The sequence below is a fragment of the Oreochromis aureus genome, linkage group 20 (genome assembly GCF_013358895.1).
Source record: "Oreochromis aureus strain Israel breed Guangdong linkage group 20, ZZ_aureus, whole genome shotgun sequence".
Lineage (NCBI taxonomy): Eukaryota > Metazoa > Chordata > Actinopteri > Cichliformes > Cichlidae > Oreochromis > Oreochromis aureus.
The window spans coordinates 23561190-23580506 of NC_052961.1; the positions used below are offsets into that span (position 1 = coordinate 23561190).

At 41.1% G+C, this 19317-nt stretch overlaps 1 protein-coding gene and 1 pseudogene across 4 annotated transcripts in view; one reads left to right on the top strand and one right to left on the bottom strand.

Annotated features, from left to right (window-relative positions):
* Positions 1-2637: 2637 nt before the first annotated feature.
* LOC120435222 lies at positions 2638-5346 on the bottom strand (annotated as a pseudogene).
* Positions 5347-11744: 6398 nt separating this feature from the next.
* LOC116309699 (kazrin) overlaps positions 11745-19317 on the top strand; it is a 176980-nt gene continuing 169407 nt past the window's right edge. For 3 of the 4 annotated variants that reach the window (XM_039604457.1, XM_031726367.2, XM_039604459.1), the window contains exons 1-2: positions 11757-11849; positions 14876-15296. In XM_039604457.1, the coding sequence (XP_039460391.1) occupies positions 15221-15296 (76 nt within the window). In that variant the 5' untranslated portion in view covers positions 11757-11849; positions 14876-15220. Of the gene's footprint in view, positions 11850-14875; positions 15297-19317 lie in introns of all 4 variants that reach the window. The other variant, XM_039604458.1, reaches the window with a different exon arrangement.

The window sequence follows — 19317 nt, forward strand, 5'->3', positions numbered from 1 at the left end:
GTTGCACTTTACTGTGAAGAAGTGTTGCGAAACCTCTCAATTCTTTATATTTTGCTTCCAAGGAATCTGACTTTCTTCTATTCTTGTGGTCTTGAGCAAGAATTCTCCAAGCTCTCTGAAGGTCTTTCAAAGTCTTTCTCTGGACATTGGCTGTTTTTCCACTAATTTTCAGTTTAGTCCTTGTACCTGACCATTTTCAGAGAAGTGTTTTTTGTTTTTTAAGCTCCTTAGCACTGACCTATGAATCATCCAAACATAAATAAGGCACCTAACTCAAGGGATGAATCAGTTATTGTGTCTTCACATAACAGACAACAAAGATCATATTTTAAATTGTATCTTTATGTACTTTTGCTACTAGTAGCCTGTCCCAAAAACGTATTTTGACAAAAATTGCCAAAGATAAAGTTTGACAGGCTTAAAACAATATCTTTAAACCAATAAGGTGATTCCCAAACACTTAATTGCTGAAAACCTGGGAAATATCTGCATAATGTACACTGTGTCCTTACAACAACTGAGGAAACTGGACAAGTGGAGGATAAAAGAAAGTGTGGCAAGCCTAAAAAACATCTTCAACTTGTTAGCAGTGTCTGCTACTAATTACTTACTATATATATAGCTTTTTCATGCTTTATTTGTATGCTTGCACATGCTTCACACTTGAAAGTGGAGAGTATTTGTATGATATTTAAAAATGTTGAGAAGCCATTTGATTAACTGGACATTTTCCACATTTCCACATTCTTTTGGCTTGTACAGAAAATTTTCCACGAGCATCAAGGCGGCTCAGTACATTCTTCCTGCAGACCGATGATAGAAGTAATCTGATGACACAAACAAAATTGAGTCTTGACAGATTCCAACAAACTCCTCCTTGTTCTTCTAAAGGCTACTCAGTGTGTGTCACTCTTTGCACCACTTTTACTCTTTCAGCTCCACCTACAGCTAAAATTGCTAATTAGACTTTTCCCATCAAAAGCTGAGATTGTGCAGATTAACACTTGAGAGACATGCTGGGCCGCTGGTTAATATGTGCCTTTTGGTTGATCTTTTCTAGGGCATTACACTGCTCAGTCCTTCTGTGTCAGTTAGATGAATAGACCTGAGCTGGCCCGAGTGTATTAAAAATATTTCTTTCAGTTAAAGCCAGAGCAAACATTATCTGAAGAGAGTAATGGCATTTCTGTCACTTTTAACTTATCACTTCATTCTAAATGTGTTTTTATGTGAATTCACAAATACTGGTTAATGTTGCATGAGAGCCACAAACTGATTCTTGGTGTATTGTAGCTGAATTACAGCTGACATTTCAAGCTGCAAATGTCTACCAATTTCATCGAAAGGATTTCAAAGTTGGAAATGCTCCCATTAGGATTTTTGAAAAGCTGTAAAATATCACATTTAAACATGCTCGACGACTGTGTAGAATTTGTAGTGAGAGTAAACAACAATTATTTAAGTTTCTATTAAAAAGGAAAAGGGAAGATTGAGTGCTCATGTTGTTTAACCCATGTTCAAGAAATCAGTTTAAGATGATTTGACTTTAGTGAGATGGTGCATTTTTCTGCCGGAAGAAGCCATCAGAAGATGAGTACGCTGTGATCATAAAGGGATGGACATAACTGCAACAATACTCAGGCAGGCTGTGGAGTTTAAAGTTTGATCATTCTCCAATGACTTCTCTGTAAACCCTATAGATGATTGTGGGAGAGTCTAAGAAGATCAGCAGTTTCTGAAATAGTCAGATCAGCCTGTCTAGCACCAACAACCGTACCGCCAGCTGCTTTAAGCTTTCCTTTACCCGTATGTAACCACACAAGTCATTTCCATCGACCATTTGGTCTTTGGGTTAATGAGCGTTCAGGCAATGCTCGGTGGAATCCTACTTTGTTGTTGCACATTATCAGCTACTAGTTTCTCCTCCTTCAATGCGTTGTTGACCTAAACAGTATGTTTTTGCCTCAAGTAGTGAGACTAATTTGTCATTTCCACCTTTAGCGAGAATTGTTTTCTTGCATATTATGAGAAGCATTGTGGTTTAAGTTGTTTAACTAGCTCCCTTTTTATTAAATCTTCATGGAAAGCTACACAGAGCTCTCACTGTCAGATGTGACTCGGCTTGTCTCACCGATTTGTGTGCTAGGGACTGGAATCGGATGGTGTTACTATATCATGATATCAAGATATGAGCTTTATATCATGTAAAAATTTATACCAGTAATATTATGAAGACAAATTAGGCCGGGAATTTTTTTATTGTCATTCATTTAAAAAAAAAGAAGTCAAAATATAAAAATACTGCAAATTTTAGCATTGATCCAATACCAAATAAATACAGGGGCGATACTGATACGATTAACCTATTAGTACAGCTCATGTAGGGGAGAGCAGTGTGTAATGATTAATGAGATGAATCATCATCAGTTTGCAAGTCATGGACACATTTTAATCATGATTGATTATTTTTATATTCCAATACATATACAAATACAAATACAGAAGGAAGACACAAAGTGGTCCTATAAGCAACCGAAATTCGTATGTACAGATAAAAATGTACAGAGATATGTACACAAGTGGGGGGGGGGGCAGTGAACAAACAAGCTGCAAGTGAGTAGCAGCACAACAAGCTGCTCAGTGCTCGTAGATTCTCATGCAGGGGTGGGAAGTGTTGTCCATGATGGATGTTAGCTTAGACAACATCATCTCCTCCCCAATCTGCTCAATGGACTTCAGCAGACAGTCCAGGACAGAGCTGGCCCTCTTGACCAGTTTGTTAAGTTTCCCCGTCCCTCTCTGCCGTTCCACCACTCCAGCAGACCACAGCATAAAAGATAGCAGACACCACCACAGTGTCGTAGAACGTCCTTAGAAGAGTCCTGTTCACCCCGAAGGATCTCAGCTGCTGTAGGAGGTCTAACAACCTGCATAACAGACTATATCAACTTCTGGGTGGATAACACTGTACCGACCAGGAAATATCCAAATTTATGACATCGGTATCGGACATAAAAAATGGTATTTTGCCATCTCTAGTATTTATTCTTTCACTGAGCATATACCTGCATCACGAGTGCCAATGATGAAGTCTGCAGGCTCAAAAGTCCTGGCCTCGCTCAGCCCCGGTCCCCTCACATGCACGTGGCTTGCATCACCAATCTCTGACTGCTTAATCATAACAGCAATTGGGCTGCTGGGAATATGACGACCGTTCTTCTTGATCTTAACAAGGTACTTGCCAATCTCCTTTGGAACAAATGAGATTCCTAAGACAGACAGACAAAAAAGATGAGAGTTAACAACACTTATTCTTGTGTGTGCATGCAGCTCGTTTCAGTTGCTCCTGCTTCTTTCTCCATGCTTTAACTTTTATTACTTTTCCCCCTCTTTCTTTTACTTAGGGATTAATAAAGTATTTGGATTCTGATGAGTCTCATTGTTTAACAAACTTCTCATTTATCAGGCGGACACTCACCAACGTGAGCATTACATAGTATCTTCAGCAGGCAGGTGTGTTGTAAGAGAGGCTGTTCCCTGGCTGAGGTCAAGCTCTCCTATGTCCAGTGGAATATCTGCAGCTAAACCCACCTTCAGATGGTACGTCCTCATGGTATCGTCACTTAGAGAAGGAAATGAATTACTTTACTGTAGTGTTTGGGCTGCCATCTTAGAGGCTGCATGGATGGTCTACACTGATGTAGAAAGACAGTTACCAGTAATCCTAGCAGAGAAGGGGCTGCCTGGGATGTGCTTGTCATTGTATTTAACAAGGATGCTGTAGTCTCGTGGCAGCACTGGCAGGTAAGACACCGTGCAGGTTCTGTCCTGGTTGTCCACACAGCTGATGTCAGCCTTGGATGGACCCTCAATGGCCAGAGACAAACCACCTACAAAGATGTGATATGAACAGACAGTGTCCCGTGTGTTCAAAATCCGAGGGAGCAGGTAAGTCATAGCGAATATAATTTCATTCCACAGCACACAATGTGTGTTTGGCCATGTGACTGTTACCTACCTTCTCCAGCATCTTTGGTGTTAACAGTAAAGACAGCTGGCTTGTTGACAGGCACTGTTCATGTAATCCATGTAGAACTGTAGAACTTTGCCTGATGCCATTCGGACCTCACCTAAAGCAGAGGACAAAAACAATGACACTCACACATCACTATGATCAAACTATCTGTTTATAAAGAAGACTTGTTACCTGTGATCTCTCCTTTCTGAATGGTGAATGGTATCACCAGGTCAAACGGTCTCAGACTTGCCACATCCAGCCCGTTCATTCCCATTGGTCGGTCTGTTGCCTGAGAGATAAGTGCACACGTCAGATCACAGGTTGTTAAGAGTTAGTGGCAACAGTTCTGGTTACAGTGACAACATATCACAGACTAAATTAACGCAGTGTGGGATAGAAGAGGAAAACACCAACAATGAACAGACGATGAGACGCTAAGATGGAATGACAATGGTGATCATGGTCAGGATGATGGTACTGACAAGCTACAAGAGCAGGATGGGGACAAAACATTGCAAAGCCATTTTGAAAAACGTGGAGCAGCTGGGACGGCCAAATTTATGATTTTCAAAGTTTTTCCCCTCTAAAGCCAGGTCGACATGGACCACTGTCCAGAAGGGCTACATAATGGTTCATAAAATATATAATTTGGTCCCATACTATGAAGGAAACCTCAACTGATACAGTAGGCTTTGGACCTGTAACATCAGAAGATTGTGGCTTTTTAACATTATGCAGCGCTGATGAACTGTCCATGTGTTTCAGGCATCCCCTCTTTGACATGGAGAGAGAGAAATGAGAAAAAGCACCCTCTCAGTGATGAAACACCTGCAATGAGAGACAGCAGACAATGATGCAGTCTGATGAAAGGAGAGCATGTGTGCTATGGATGACAAAGGGACACCAGGGAGAAGCTGAACAAAAACTGGAGCTGAGAAAGTTGAGAGACTGGAGACTGAGGTTTTTTGATACCCAGGGCTGTTGAGTGTAGTACTGGGGCATTTGGCTCTGTTGCATGGGCTGGTCTGATGGAGCCTGTTTGCCTGATTGCTTTGACTGAGACTGAAAATTCAGTTTTATTCTTGAAATTCTAGTTGTCAACAAAGCATGTAGGCACGTAAGGTTAAATGCAGATCACTCAGTGTGACTTGGAAAGGACTGTTAGGGATGTGCTCCCCTCCAAAGCAGACGCAGATCACATACTTGCCAGGCTGTGGCGCTGTGTAAAAGATGTCGAATGTGCCGCCCTCATTTTCAACCACGTCCACATTGAGCACCGCCCCCTCTGGTGTGCAGACACTGCATGTAACCTTGCCTTTTCTGGTCATAATAGGAATGGTGAGAAGTGAGGGGAGCCAGAAAAAAGTGACAAATAGAAGGTTCTCAGTGTCTCCACAGTGAGGGGAGGCCTACGAGGCCATTTATGAGAGCATCAACTGTGGGAAGAAACCCTTACAGATAATCAAGGTGGGTGCCACACGTTGGCTCTGCATTGTGGGATGAGCTTAGGCTGCATTTTGCAGTCACCAAGTCCAGTGAATGCTGCTATGTGGCTGAAGTTTTATACTCCATGAACAATGATCCTCAAAAATCTTGTATAACACTTTTCTGAAGTCAGTGCTGGGAGAGGTCCAGACCATCATCAGGGCTTTTGAGGGAGAACAGGCAGATCCTCTTAAACTACTTTACAGCTTGGTTAGCCTGATCAAGTCTGTGAGCAGCAGGGTGCTGAATCCACTGGTAAATGTTGATGTACTCAAAGAGCCAATAGAGGGATACATCAGTTCCAAACCATACCTTGGTTACCTTTTTGAGGTGAAAGCAGCTGAGTTGCACCTTGCGCCTGAGGATGAAAAAAATGTCAGAAAGCGGTGGGTAGCCTTCACCATATCCCTCACTAAAGGGTTGAGGGTGAGATTGCCGGACAACATCGAAGCATTGCAGTACATGTCAGTTTTCAATGTGGAGGAAAGTTTAAAGCACAACAAGAGCCCTGGAGAAATAGAAAAACTTGCTAAACTCCTTGGCTTCTTCCCTGAAGCGATAGATAAGATTGTTCACCAATGGCGTACCATCCATCTTAGGAAATGGAATGAGACAAAAAACACAATGGGCTACTGGAGTGAGATTTGGAAGTACAGGGATACAGCTGATATCAACCTGTTTCAAGAACTTGCCATGGCTGCTGTGTCTGTGTCCTTGCCTCACTCAAATGCTGAAGCTGACAGAGTATTCAACCAGATGAGTGTGGTAAAAAGCAAATTTAGAAATCGGATGTCCTTGAAGAGCCTTAACTCCAGCCGATATGGACTGAAGCTGTCTGGTGAGGCTTGCTATAAACACTTTGCAGCTTTTTGGCAAATCAGCTGCTTACTCATTTAAGTCAAGTGCTACAGTTGCTGAGCCTGCCATAGAGAATCTTGACCAAAATGAGGATGACCCACTCTTTCTGTGAGCCTGTGTGTGTGGAGGGATGTCTGAAAAAAACACAACAACAAAAAACCCCAATTAGGACCAGACTAGTTCATTTTTCACATTGCCACTGTTTTTTCTATTGTCTCTTTTTTCTCCATTTAGATTGTTAAAGTAGTTTGTTTGTTTTACTGTTACTTTTTGTGGATCACAAGGTTTACAACTACTTAAAAACACACACACAAACACAAAAGTAACTCCACTTTTATTTCGGGTCACTTTTGCTGGTCCCAAACCCGGATAAAGGAGGAGGGTTGGAGGGTTTGGCAATAATTCCTAAAAGAAATTTAAAGAAAAGAAAGAAAATAAATATATTCTAAATGCATTTAGGGTGTTTTTTACTCATGTTATGCCTCTTCCACTATCTTATTTCTCTCTCCAACAGCAACGCTACAATTACACAAGCATGACCAACTATGCAAATTAGGCATGACATTTAGACTTTTAGGACAGACAATAACAATTTTTCTTACTGAGGAGTTGGCAACACTGGTTGTAAGGTGGGTTGTATTCAGCGGTTAAAAGGAGGCGGCAGAAACACTTAGCAGGACAGTGAAAAACCACGACCACAATGGTACTGGGAATTCCACAGTGCTTGTCCTTTAAAACACCAACCGACCTTACAAGGCCCGGTTGAACGGCTGTAGTCTTATGATACATGAAGTGCAGTGTTCCTACAACCCTTAAGGTGTAGCTTACCTTGAGTTTAGGAAGAGGAAGATTTAGGCATGTTTTGAGCAGACACTTCAGGGTTTTTTTGCCTCTTTTCAGCAGACTATTGCAGCTACTCGGCATTCACCCGGCATTTTCGCAGGAAATGCTACTTTTTCTACTTTCTGTTTCTGGTGGACACGCCAGTGCTTACAGGTAAGACCATTGAAATGCCCAACATTTATAGAGTGTCAGCGAGTGCCAGTATTGTTAATTTGCTTGTGTGGAGCAATGACTGTATAAAAGACAGACGACAGGACAGCCCTTCCTCCCATTGTGAAAAAATGAAGCCATGAATGAATGAAGCCCGCTTGTGGGAGCTGCCACTTGGCTCTTGGTGAGTTGAAGTGGAGCGACTGGGGTCATGCTCCTGTACACTTTTTATGTAGCCTGACTGATACAGTTTATCTGCTGATGGCGACTGACTCGGTCAATTAAGGTAAATACAACCACGTCATTATTATGAAAAAGACACACAGCTTATCATCTTATAGTTCTACAATACCTAAAATCACTCTGTTAATTCGTTTGCTAGATACGCGCAGTGTCTTAGAGGCTTGTTGCTAGCTGGTTAGCATGCGACACACCTGTTACTCTAATAGTCTGTATTTTTGAATGATTCAGCACACCTCAGGTTTTGTTATCCATTTTTAGCCAGTAATGAGATCAGCTGCACACTCCACAGAGGCCCAGAGTTACTGTTAATATCAAAAATGTAATGCTGTCCTTTGAGATTTTAACACAAGACTGAGAGTGTAATGGGTTTAAAATGGTTTAAATCTTCATAGCACTCTACAGCCTGATATTATGGAAACTTTAAAAACAGCAGCAGAAGGTTTCAGTAGTGTAGTGTAATTTGTTCTTTTCATTTAATAATAGAGTCCACATTATTATCAACAGCTACATCCACCCAGGGGGAAACTAGTGTGGGAGACCATCAGGACCAAGCTGGGTTTCCAGGGTCCAGAGGTTTGGAGAAACTTCTCCCCTTTCTTTCATCACAGCTGTCCAGTGCCAGATGTTCTGTTGACCCACTGAGAGAGGAATCATTTTACAAACATCAGGAAGACTGAAGCTCATTGCAGGAATCAAGGAGGACCTTGTGATCTTCACCACCAGCTCTCTCACAAGGAAAACTTCAGAACTCCACTGTAGGCACACCCCATGGATAATCCCAGCATTTCATGAACACTGTGATTGAGACCTTTGGTTTGTGTAATGTTATTAGTACTCAGATAATCGTTAGATGCTCTGGACTTTTACATAAAGATATTATATTCAGTCCTGTAAAGTTGTATATTTAAAAATATATTGTCCTCTCTGGTTGCTCTGGTATGAATGACTCTGAATTACTTCATGGGAAATAACACACTATTGGCAAAAAACGGTGAAAGAATTCCAGATCACCAGTTTTTAGTTTAACATACAAGTGACAACCTTTGACCTTCATCAGGTTTTATTTAATTGAAGCTGTGCAGGTCTGAGATCAGCAGTTTTCTGAAACACCAAACTGAGCTAGTGTTAATGCTGATATACAGTGACACAGTTACACATTAATCCCCTTTGACTTTTTGTCTTTAACTTTATCAATAAAACAGCTGCAGTTTTCACTGACAGCACATGTGGTACTTTAACCTTTATACCGTTTTCATCAGTTAACACAGACCTTCCCAAAGTGTGGGGCCCATTGGAGGGGGGGGCGCGGTATGAAAGGGGGGAAAAAAACAAAAAACCCCAAAACGCTTGGACACTGCTAGCACGGGGCGCCCACAGAAACGCAAAGCAGGAGATGAAGCATAGCTGAATATGTTTCCAAACCAACTTCATTCTAAGCCAAAGACTAGAAAATATGGTGAAGCATATCTTCCCTTTGGTTTCACCTGCACAAGTGCCAAGGTAGGTCTCCCCTGCATAATTGGTTTTTCCTGCGTCAGGAGCACGCGCTGGGCTGTTTAAATCACGGACAAACAGTATCCCACATCCCATGATTTTTAGTTCACAAACACTTGTTGTAATGACTAACTACTCCTGACATTTTGGAGATGTTAGCTCTTTATACAGTAAAGTTACAGTGGGATACAAATAACATCAGGCTCATCCTGCCACAATTTGTTCCCCCTGTCTAAATCACGGACAAACAGTATCCCACAGCTGTTTATGTTTTTAAACCCTTTTTGCACACAGAGGCATTTTTTGAAAAATGTATTGATAGCAATGTTGAATATTATTACACAGGAAAACAACAACTACACGTAAAATAATCACACCTTGACGCCTCTGCCTTTCTAAATAGAGGGACAGTAACTGCGCCATTCTGCAATTCATCTCATGTAAACAATAACGTGGCGCACAGCGTGACGTGAAAAAAGGCACATACCTTTGACGTTCCGTGACGAACTCTGTATTCCTCATCCATACGTAAACGCAAAAAAAGGAGTTTTAAAAAATCTCCGTTTTCGGTGATTCAAAACGCCGTTTACGTGTGGACGAAACAGCTGCGTTTTCAAAAATACCCGTGTAGGTGTGGACGTAGCGTAAAAGAGTTAGTAGTTTATTTTCTTACTACCTGTAATTTATTGCAGATTACTTGTATTTGCTTAATTGCTTACTAAATGTTTGAGATGTGAAATAAACCGCAATGGAGCAGAATATGGGTGTGTGTGGTTGGAGGATGTGTTTGTGCGTGCGTGTGCGCGCGCGCGCGCGCGCTCGGAGGGGGCGCGAACATTTTTCTTGTAAAACAAAGGGGGGCCCAGCAAAAAAAAGTTTGGGAACCACTGAGTTAACACGTGAACATGTTGGATGATCTGTCTGCTGTCACTGGGTGGTGCTGAGGTCTGAATCTGAGGGCAGCTCCTGTAATCACAAAGAGAACAGAATCATCACAAACTGAAATATAAATTTATCTCTCAAATGTGAAATAAAGCTGATCCTTCCCTATCCTCACACACTTGAGAGCTGAAGTTCTACTCTTACATTTTTTCAGTTCTACAGTTCTGCTGACAGCTGATGTATGAGCTGTTTATTTTAAAAAGGACAAAGCCTTATATGCTATACATACTATATAAACAACATATATAAACAGATTTTCCAATATAATGTTTACCTTTGAGTTGTTGGTGCTTTGTAATTGGAAATCTCCAGAGATGAGAAGATGGAGCAGGTTTCCAGTCCTGGTTCAGTCTGCATCGTGGTCACCAACATAGAGAGGTATTATCCGCAGTGTTTAAGCTGCTGCCTGAGTACTGAAAAACAAATTAATTCTTCAAATTATTTCTCTTAAAGAATGTAAGCTGTACAGAGTACTGCAAATGTAACTTTGTGAACATACCTCATTAACATTAATTCACACTAGGTTTTTTTAAAACCTGAATTAGAAACAAACAATAAAAAAAGTTAAAAAAAAATAAAATAAAATAATTATATATATATATACACACAGAGTCTGTGCTAAAAAAAATTCACCAGTGGGACTATTTAACATAAAGTGTAACTTAATCTGCTGCACGGCTGTAGTTGGTTTCAGTACATAAATATTGGGCTTTGCTATTTTAATCCAAAGATGCTGATTAGTAAGGAGTTATTGAAGTGCAAGCTTTTTTTCTTTTTTTCTTTTTTTAAAAAAAAAATGGTGTTACTGTCCTTACAGATGTGGTAAGAGACTGAAAACATGCTGCTGTTTGCACGTATTTAATAATCATCTCTGCACAGGAGCTTTAGAGCCCAGCCTGTTGCTCTTACAGTATGATACTTGTAATAAAAGTACAGCAACCGTAGTTAGTGACTGTCGGGTAGTCCAGTTTACTGAAGACCAACTCAGGCTGTCAGGTTAAAAGAGTCGGTCGTGGTTTTGTAACGTAAACGCTGGAACTCCTCTCGACGTCCCCGCTGTCTCTGCCATTCCCGAACAAAGATGCGCAAGTTTAATTGCGACTGCAGCTGCCAGTCAAAGCTGCTATGATGACGTTGCACCCCAATATAAAAGCATTAAGGTGGTAATTAGAATCAAACTTATGGGAGAGGAGACCCCTTGAACATAAATCAGCGTGATGAGAACACTTGATAATGAAAGAAAGAATCTTTGGAAAAAATTATCTGGGAATTTATCGGAGAATTTTTTTTATTTTTATTTAAGTCTGACCCCAGGCCCCACCCGCTAACATGGATCATGTGGGGTTTATGACCTATACTGCAGCCAGACACCAGGGGGCGATAGAGACGCTTTGGCTTAATTTTTGGGGAGCTGTCGCGTCGTCCATGTTTTCTACAGTCATTGGTAAGCACAAGCAATTGCTTTTGTCAAATTGCCTATGCTGTTGAAATATCTAACAGACCAAAAATATTTTTCAGTGGTGAATGATATTAGGAAAGCCCAGAGTTATTATTTTGTAACTGCATTATAAGTAGCAGATAATAAGGGATGCCATTGAGCTGCAGTTAAAAAAGGTTAATGTTTACAACCATACCCAAGCTGGCCCCCCTGCCTTTGGCCACACAGCTGTGTAAATAAATTTGGCAAGGTGGCTTTTGGTCTGACTGTAGACTGAGTTAAAATCACAGTTGCACAGGCACTGGGTGACTGATCTCCATTTCCTGGACAGTAAAAGCAGGGTTTCCTTTCTTGGAGTTAGTCAACTCAGATTTTAGGGTAAGTTAAAGAGGTTGTTGTCTATATTATGATAAATGCTCATGCCTACATGGATAATGCTGCAGTTTCCCAGACATGGGTTAAACCTAGTCCTAGGCTTAAAGTTGTTTAAATGGAGGTCTTCACTGAATTATTCTTTTAATTTGGGACTAGAAATAATCAATGTTTGAGAAACCCTTTGAAAACATCTTTAAACATGATAAGAAACTTGCTGAAATGCATTTTTGGAATAATTTGAAACATGAATTGTTTATGTCCATAATTACTTGCTAGCAGACTTCTTCTAAAATTGCAAGGATCATAGTTGCCTCTCTCATAGTGTTCGATGCCTGTACTTTAACCCAGACAGATCTGTGTGATATTGTGAGATATTGGTCATCTGTGTGCGTGTGCATGTGTGTCTCAAACTGGGGGGACCTGATCATAAATGCGTTTCTCCATTGAGCTACAAGTGATCAAAGAAAACATCATCTGAGTGCTTCAAAGTGTTGGTTCTTGAATATAAATGAGACAGACCCCAGTCAAATTTAACAGGGGTGCTGGCTAAAAATGAAATCTTACCCACAGTAAGGCAGCAGCTCTCTCCTGTCTGTAGAGACAAGGTCCAAGTTTCTGACCGTCAATCATTTATGGACGAAAAGTAATCTCTGCTTAAATGTAATTGTTCATTAACATGCAGTGCAGTGGGCGTGAGTTTAATTGGAAATTTGGCAGTTAGGCTGAATCTTTTATTTGCTGTGGGCAAATGATAAGCCCAGGGGCAAATAATATATGAATAGAGGGGAAAGATTTTTTATTTCATGACTCTTTGGTATTATGAGGAAACAGTAGCGGTGGCTTACATCAGCCTGTGACGCTGACATATCGCTGTAATTTCCGCAGCCCCTTGTGTCATGGCTGTAGCCAGCAGTGTAATGCAGATGCACACGATTCAGCAGCGGTAGGTGCAGTAAGCTGTGTGTGTGTGTTTTTTAAAGCTGCTTTGTTCTCCACCTGGTGAACCTCACATTTCTACTCTTTAGAAGCTTTTAGCGGTTCTGAGTCAAATGAACACAAATGGTTTGGGGTTTTTACTGGAGTTTTTTTTTTTCTCTGACACATTCAAAAGCTCCAGGAAATGGATTTTACTCAAATTGAACACATATGGGTGAGAGTGCTGCTTTGTAATTGCACTGAGGAAATCCATGAGCTGTCAGATACTGTAGTTCTTAGGATTTATAGCACGTGTGTAAAGGAATTTAGCTCACTTGATGTTCTTTAAGTAATTAAGAATTCAAACAAGTCCAATTACACTCTTTGGGAATAAGGGATTAGGTTTCAGGTGCCTTAAGTAGCAGTGCCTGGCAGGTGATTTTTTTTAGCTTGGAGCCGTGCCAGTGTACGTATAGTGACAAACCATAGCCCTGAGGTGCGAGAACTCCCAGTGCTCACAAGCTCAGCAGTAACTTCAAACTGTGATGCTGCATTTGTATGCTCAACACAGCTGAAGATCTTAGCCCAGGGCAATGTCGAATTCTCACAGGAAGCTCTGGTGAGAAGTGAGGAAACATGATCAGAGATGATTGAAAACAAAAACAGCCACGCAGAAGTCTAAGAAGGAGAAACTTTTGATCTTCTTCTTGTTAATTTCATCACCCTTATTCTCGGTGTGATGCACAATATTAAATTCCAACCACTGAGAGATGGATTGCAATTTTCCCCCCCACTTCTGGGTGGGTTGGAGACCTGACCTGCGTCTTATTTGTCAAAAACCTAAATGACTTGGTAGACTTTGAATGATGCAGTGTGTCATCTGGAAGTACGGATTAGGTTTGGATGTGCACAAACATGAAATGCTGACAGGACCTGTCAGGATCACAGCAGTTTTGTGAAGAGAGATGAGAGAAAAAAATACATCACAGTACCTCCGGCCATGCTTGTTCTGGCTATTGTGATGTTTATTTGAGTCAAATTCAACGTCTTTGGTGCAGCCAGAGTCACTTATGTCGGACTTGTCCTTGGCTGGAATCTTGATCTCGGGAAGTAAAATTCATGTAGCCCTGCAGATCCTAATGCCACTCATTTGCCGCCTCTCACAACTGTTAGTTCAAAGCTAAGAGGGATGTGACACTGGCTTTATGAGTTGAAGCTAAGTCGCTCCAAGCAAGCAGCACTTTGTGGGTGTAATAAAAACCAACAGGATACAAGGATAAAGTACTTCTGTAAAAGTGACTTCTTTCCTCTCTCTGCGTGCTCTTGATGCGGGAGCAGAACAGGCACGGTAACGAGGACATTAATAAAGGATGCGGATCCATTTTTAATGATCCACTGGCCCCTTTAGTTTGAAACCGATTTTATTTAGTGCTCGCGGTCGAGCTTTATCTTCAGGATCCCTGTTTTTTTGCCTTGCGAGGGACTCGTGAAAGCCGTTTTGCTTGCACAAGCAAAGTGCTGCATAAAACCTGCATACACCTGACTGTTTGTGTGTGAGTGAGACACAGAGAGAGATGCAGTCTTCTCTGTCTATATTTGGAAGATAATCCTCAAGTATGAATGTAAGGGGGGAGAAAGGGAGGGGAAGAAAGAATGGTAGCTGAACCAAATTCAGTTTGGAGTCAAATATATGAGAAGAGTGTGGGGAGGTGCGCACGAAATCAAAACACTGGGTATGCTGCCATTGCTTTATAGTGCATATATAAGTGCAGATTATGAACATGTGCCATATCATTCTTCTTTGTTATGTATTTTACATTCAGTGCTTCTCAACTTAACACTTCTCAACAGTTAGATTAAAGAGAAGCAGTTATGTAGACAGAGGGAATCAAAGCCATGGAAAGTCTCAAGTAGCAGCAGCTACAGAATAATGTAAAAACCAGTTACACACACATGCACACGCATGCACACATAGTCATCTCTGTTCTTGCTTTCGTCAGGGGAGAGAGTCTGCCTTCTCTCTGCAGCAGGCTTCTCCTTCTCATTGCTCTCTCTGACTCTCTCTCTCTCTCTTGCTTTGTTCATGCTGTGTTTGCTATGCTCTCTGTCTGAAGCAGCGCCACACTAGAGCACTAATGAGCAGGCTGAGAGCAACCCAACGCAGATCTCCCATCAGCTGAAGAGCAGCAGCAACTCTGACGGCATCTGAGGCAACAAGACGCGGAACTGATCTGCAGTCAGCGGGGAGGCAGCTGTAGAAAGCAAATGACATCCCAGGAAAAGGCGTAGGAGAGGTTGTGAAGTGTCTTCAAAGGCAAATTAGCAGTCAATTGAGAGACTGGGGAGGAGAGGATTGGTCCAGTGTGATCACTAACCTTCCGCGCTCCGAGGCAGACTCTCACTTCACTTTTCTCTTCTTGAGCCGAAGGACCTCGCCACTTCACCAGAGGAGCCCAGCCATGGAGGAGATGCTCACCTGCAGCCGAAGCCCTTTCTCCCAGGTGTTTGGGCGTCAGGGTCAGCTCATGCAAGCCAGTGAGTGCAAACATCAACAACAAATTATCTCGTGCATCCTGTTTGATTCTGATTGACTGTTGCAGTGTTTTAATAATGCATGGACGCACTGTTCATTTATATTCGGTAAGCTTTTTGAAAGTAGCCAATTCTGAAAAATAAATAAATAAAAATACAGCAACACGGTTATGCAAAATTAAGGCGTTTAGGGAGGCAACGTTTCAAAATGTGCGTCCTACTTTTGCAATTAGGAAATCGTTTTTTAATGTAACTTTGTTTCGACGCTTCGAGTGCAATTAATCCTTCAGTTCCTTCAACATATTTAATCATGTTATCGAGGGTATTAATATTTTTGCCTCCACGCAGTTTTGTAATTATATATATATACATATATTTTTTTTTTTCTTAATATATATATATTATACAGTATATGGAGTCCTTTGGAGTGTAAAGCAGTTGGCAGTGTGTTACTGTTGATAGACTGTGATGCTCCTTTCACACACATGAGTGATGTCATGTGTGAAGATGCGTGTGCTCCGACTCGTGCGTGTGAGAGGTGGGTATGTGGGATTGAAGCTCACTTTTTCACGGGTGCAATCCTTTGATCTCCGTCTGGTTGAACATGCCACAGGTCCAAAAAGAAAAAAGAACGAGATCAGCCGCAGACTGAAATTTCAGCTCATTAATTGTACACAACAGCACGAGCAGCTGTAAAATAGTAGCAAATGGAATAACTGAGCAATAACTCCCTATTTTTTTTTGTCAAGCCAGAGTAGCGTCACTGTAAACCTTTATGACATTTTACCTTTTTGACAAAATGCATTTACAATATGAGGTTTCTGAGTAAATGATTCCAGATTGTAGTTGTTTAAACAATTATTCCTATATTCAGTTGATATTTTTCTGCCTGCATACGTACATTTGGGTTTTGCGATCAAACCTCACAGCGTGACAAAACCTGCCTCGGTTGAACTGTTGCAAAGTGTCACGTAATCTCCAGAACAGAAAATGGAAGCCTTTGGCCTTTACAGACCTGAGCAGAGAGTTTTGGGTTCTCGCAGGTTTGCTGCAGATTGAACTGGTTGCATATACATCCTCTGTGGTGCAGAAATATTATTTTTAAAACAGGAGCGCTGGCTTTTTGTTTTTGCGTGTGTGTGTTTAGTTGAGCTGTACCCTTTTGAGTTTTGTCTTCTCCTTCATCAGTAAATCATGTCTTGTTTTTAGGATGCTGTTTAGCAGTAGGAACAACAGTCATCTTTCCCATCATTGGAAATGCTCTGTAATGGCACACTGTACAATGTAAACTTTTTTTAATAGAACTACTCCTTTGTATTTTATAATAGCTGCTTCTTGGAGTCCTAAGTGGTAATTAGGAGGATTGGATAGGTTTTTCTGATTTGAAAGACTGAAATGATTACTCACTTAGGTGCTCATCCAGGCATTGTGAATAACACAGCAGGCAGTGTTAACGCAGTGGAAAATCAAGGGAAAAAGACATGACTGGTTAAACGTTTAGAGGCATTTCAGGGTTTCTTTGTGCAATTTGTTTCCATTCTATTACTTACTGAAACATATCCACATTTGTTATTCAGCCTGTGTTGTATATTTATTATACATACGCCCGGCCGAATAATAACTTCAAGTCAAACTGTGCCGCTTTCCCCCAGTGCCTACTTATCAGTCACAGGATAGGTGAGAGCGCCGGGTACATTAAACCTAAATGCCACTCTCTGGTTGTGAAGATGACATTATCATTGCATGTGTTGTGATGAATTACAGTCTGTCTTGCGCTACCCCAAGTTATCTATGCTCTTTGAAGCTCGTGCTGCATGTCTGCGATTTCGGATGTGAGAGAGGGAAGGGAAGGGGGAGGTGGAAGGAGGAGGAGGAGGGGAGGGGCGGGGAGAGGGGCAAGAAAGTGAGCAGGCTGCAAATTGTGTGAATAAGAGATGGCTGTTTTAATCTATTTTTAGCAACAACCTTACATACTGTTGCGCAGCTGTTGGAAGGCTAATCCACAGTGGCGCTGGCTTGCAATATCGGAACAGTAATTATAGGGGGATTTTATTTTTTTTTGTTATCTTTGGCTGTCACCCATCATTGGATCAGGAGTCCCTCAGCTATATGTAAAGGCCTGTTTGAATTGCAGAGAGAAAATCCATTCCATGAGTGTTGCACATGCCCAAAGACTTGAATATTAACAACCTTCTGGTGGTACCAGAGCAGAATAAACAGTCGAGAGATTTTTTTTTCCCTTTTTTCTCATGAATCATATTCACGTGGCACTGCCAGGTGCGTAATCCTGCAATAAATTCTCTTATTCCCCACTGGTGGTGTGATTTGGGCTGTGTTCAGTTTTGTGACGTTGTGTCAAAAAAATGAAATTAAATAAATAGATAACTAAAATCCTTCAGCAGCCGATGCTCCCATTTGTTCGGGGAACGTGACAACAGTTTTTTGGCTTTTGAATAGTTGAATTACTCTGGGAAAGTTTATTTCTTACGTCAGTGACTTTCCAAGGTTAAACCAGTCAAGGCAGAGCACCACTACCCATTAAATTAGGTGTGTTTGTGCTGTAAGATGCATTCTTTGCTTTTTGTTGCTTTAATTGAAGTTAAAAGACTTCTTTCCCTTGAGGAAAACAAAGAAAAAAGACAATTCTGACCTGTTTTAGACACCAATAAGACCCTACAGAAGCACAAAAATGATTTGAAGCCTCCCGGCTGTTGCTGCGTAGGAATCAACATTCATATTTTTTTTTTCGTGTCCCACATTGTTTCTCAGCCTCAATTCCTTTCTAACCCCTGTCAGGTCGGAAGTAAATCGCCGTGTAAAACGATTAATGTCCAACACTAAATTTGACTACACTGGCTTCCCCCTGCTGAGCATTTCTTTATTTGTTGATTCGGGCTTTGTCGTGTTTGAAGCTGGAATAATACCGTAAGTAAATTGTCTTCTCCGAGACCATTTCGAGCTGGGGCTCTGTGAAAATGCAAATAAAAATGGAACACAGTCGTTTGCAAATCATATAAACCCTCATATTGAAAAGGGTAGAAATGGAAAGTTGAAAAATATTATCGTTGATGGAAAAATGTCTTCTTCATTTGGAAAAAAAAGAAAATGTTGTGACTGAGGCGTTTTTAGAAACTCTGCTGCGCCACGTCTTCTTTTAACAGTATTATCTTTTAGCTTTAGGGAACTCAGGGGAGCAATTGGTGAAGTTTTAAAAGTGAAATGTTTTCCCATTCTTGCTTGATATTGGATTTCAGCTGCTCAGCAGTTCAACTTTTTGTTTCATAATGTGCCAAGTGTTTTCACTGGGTGACAGGTCACGACTGCAGAAAACGAGCAAACTGTGGTTGTCGTGTTGCATGACACCACGTGGCTAAAAAACATGCATTCATTTATTGTTTGGGCTAAATGGTGCCTTCAAGGCCGTAGGAGTTACCCTCCGTCCCATCACAGTTTTTGAGCTGTTCATCGATAACTCGGGCTCTCGGTTGTTCATGAGTACCAAAAAGACTTTCAGCTTTTAGGACCACATGAGTTTTCCTCATCACCTCAGCCCACTGAACCCAGACAAGGTGCTTTTGTTTTTAATTTCCATGTTAGAGTTTTCACTTGGCAACTGTGGAAAAGTGTTTCCAGAATTGTCTCTGAGGCCATGCAGTGTTGCCTGAGGGCCATTCACTGGTACTTTTTAGCCTCGTCCTTGTACGGAGGCTATTCTCCTGATTTTCTAAATCTTTCGATGATATTATAGAAACATTATTCCTAAACTGCTGAACTATTTCACACAGTCATAGATTTTGTTTTTTGTTGCTGAAACATTTATCTCCATTAAAAGTGACACGAAAGACTTTCCCAAGTTAAGCTTAGGCGGCGAGTATATGTTTTTAGTTTTTTGGCAAAGTTGGAAGCACTGTTTCCTTTCTTACCTATCACTTTACCCTTGAATATCTTCCTAATACCTCAATAAACCGTTGGTAAATCCCCGCTCAGGAGAGGTGGACGTGATTTGAAATTTTAATGCATGACC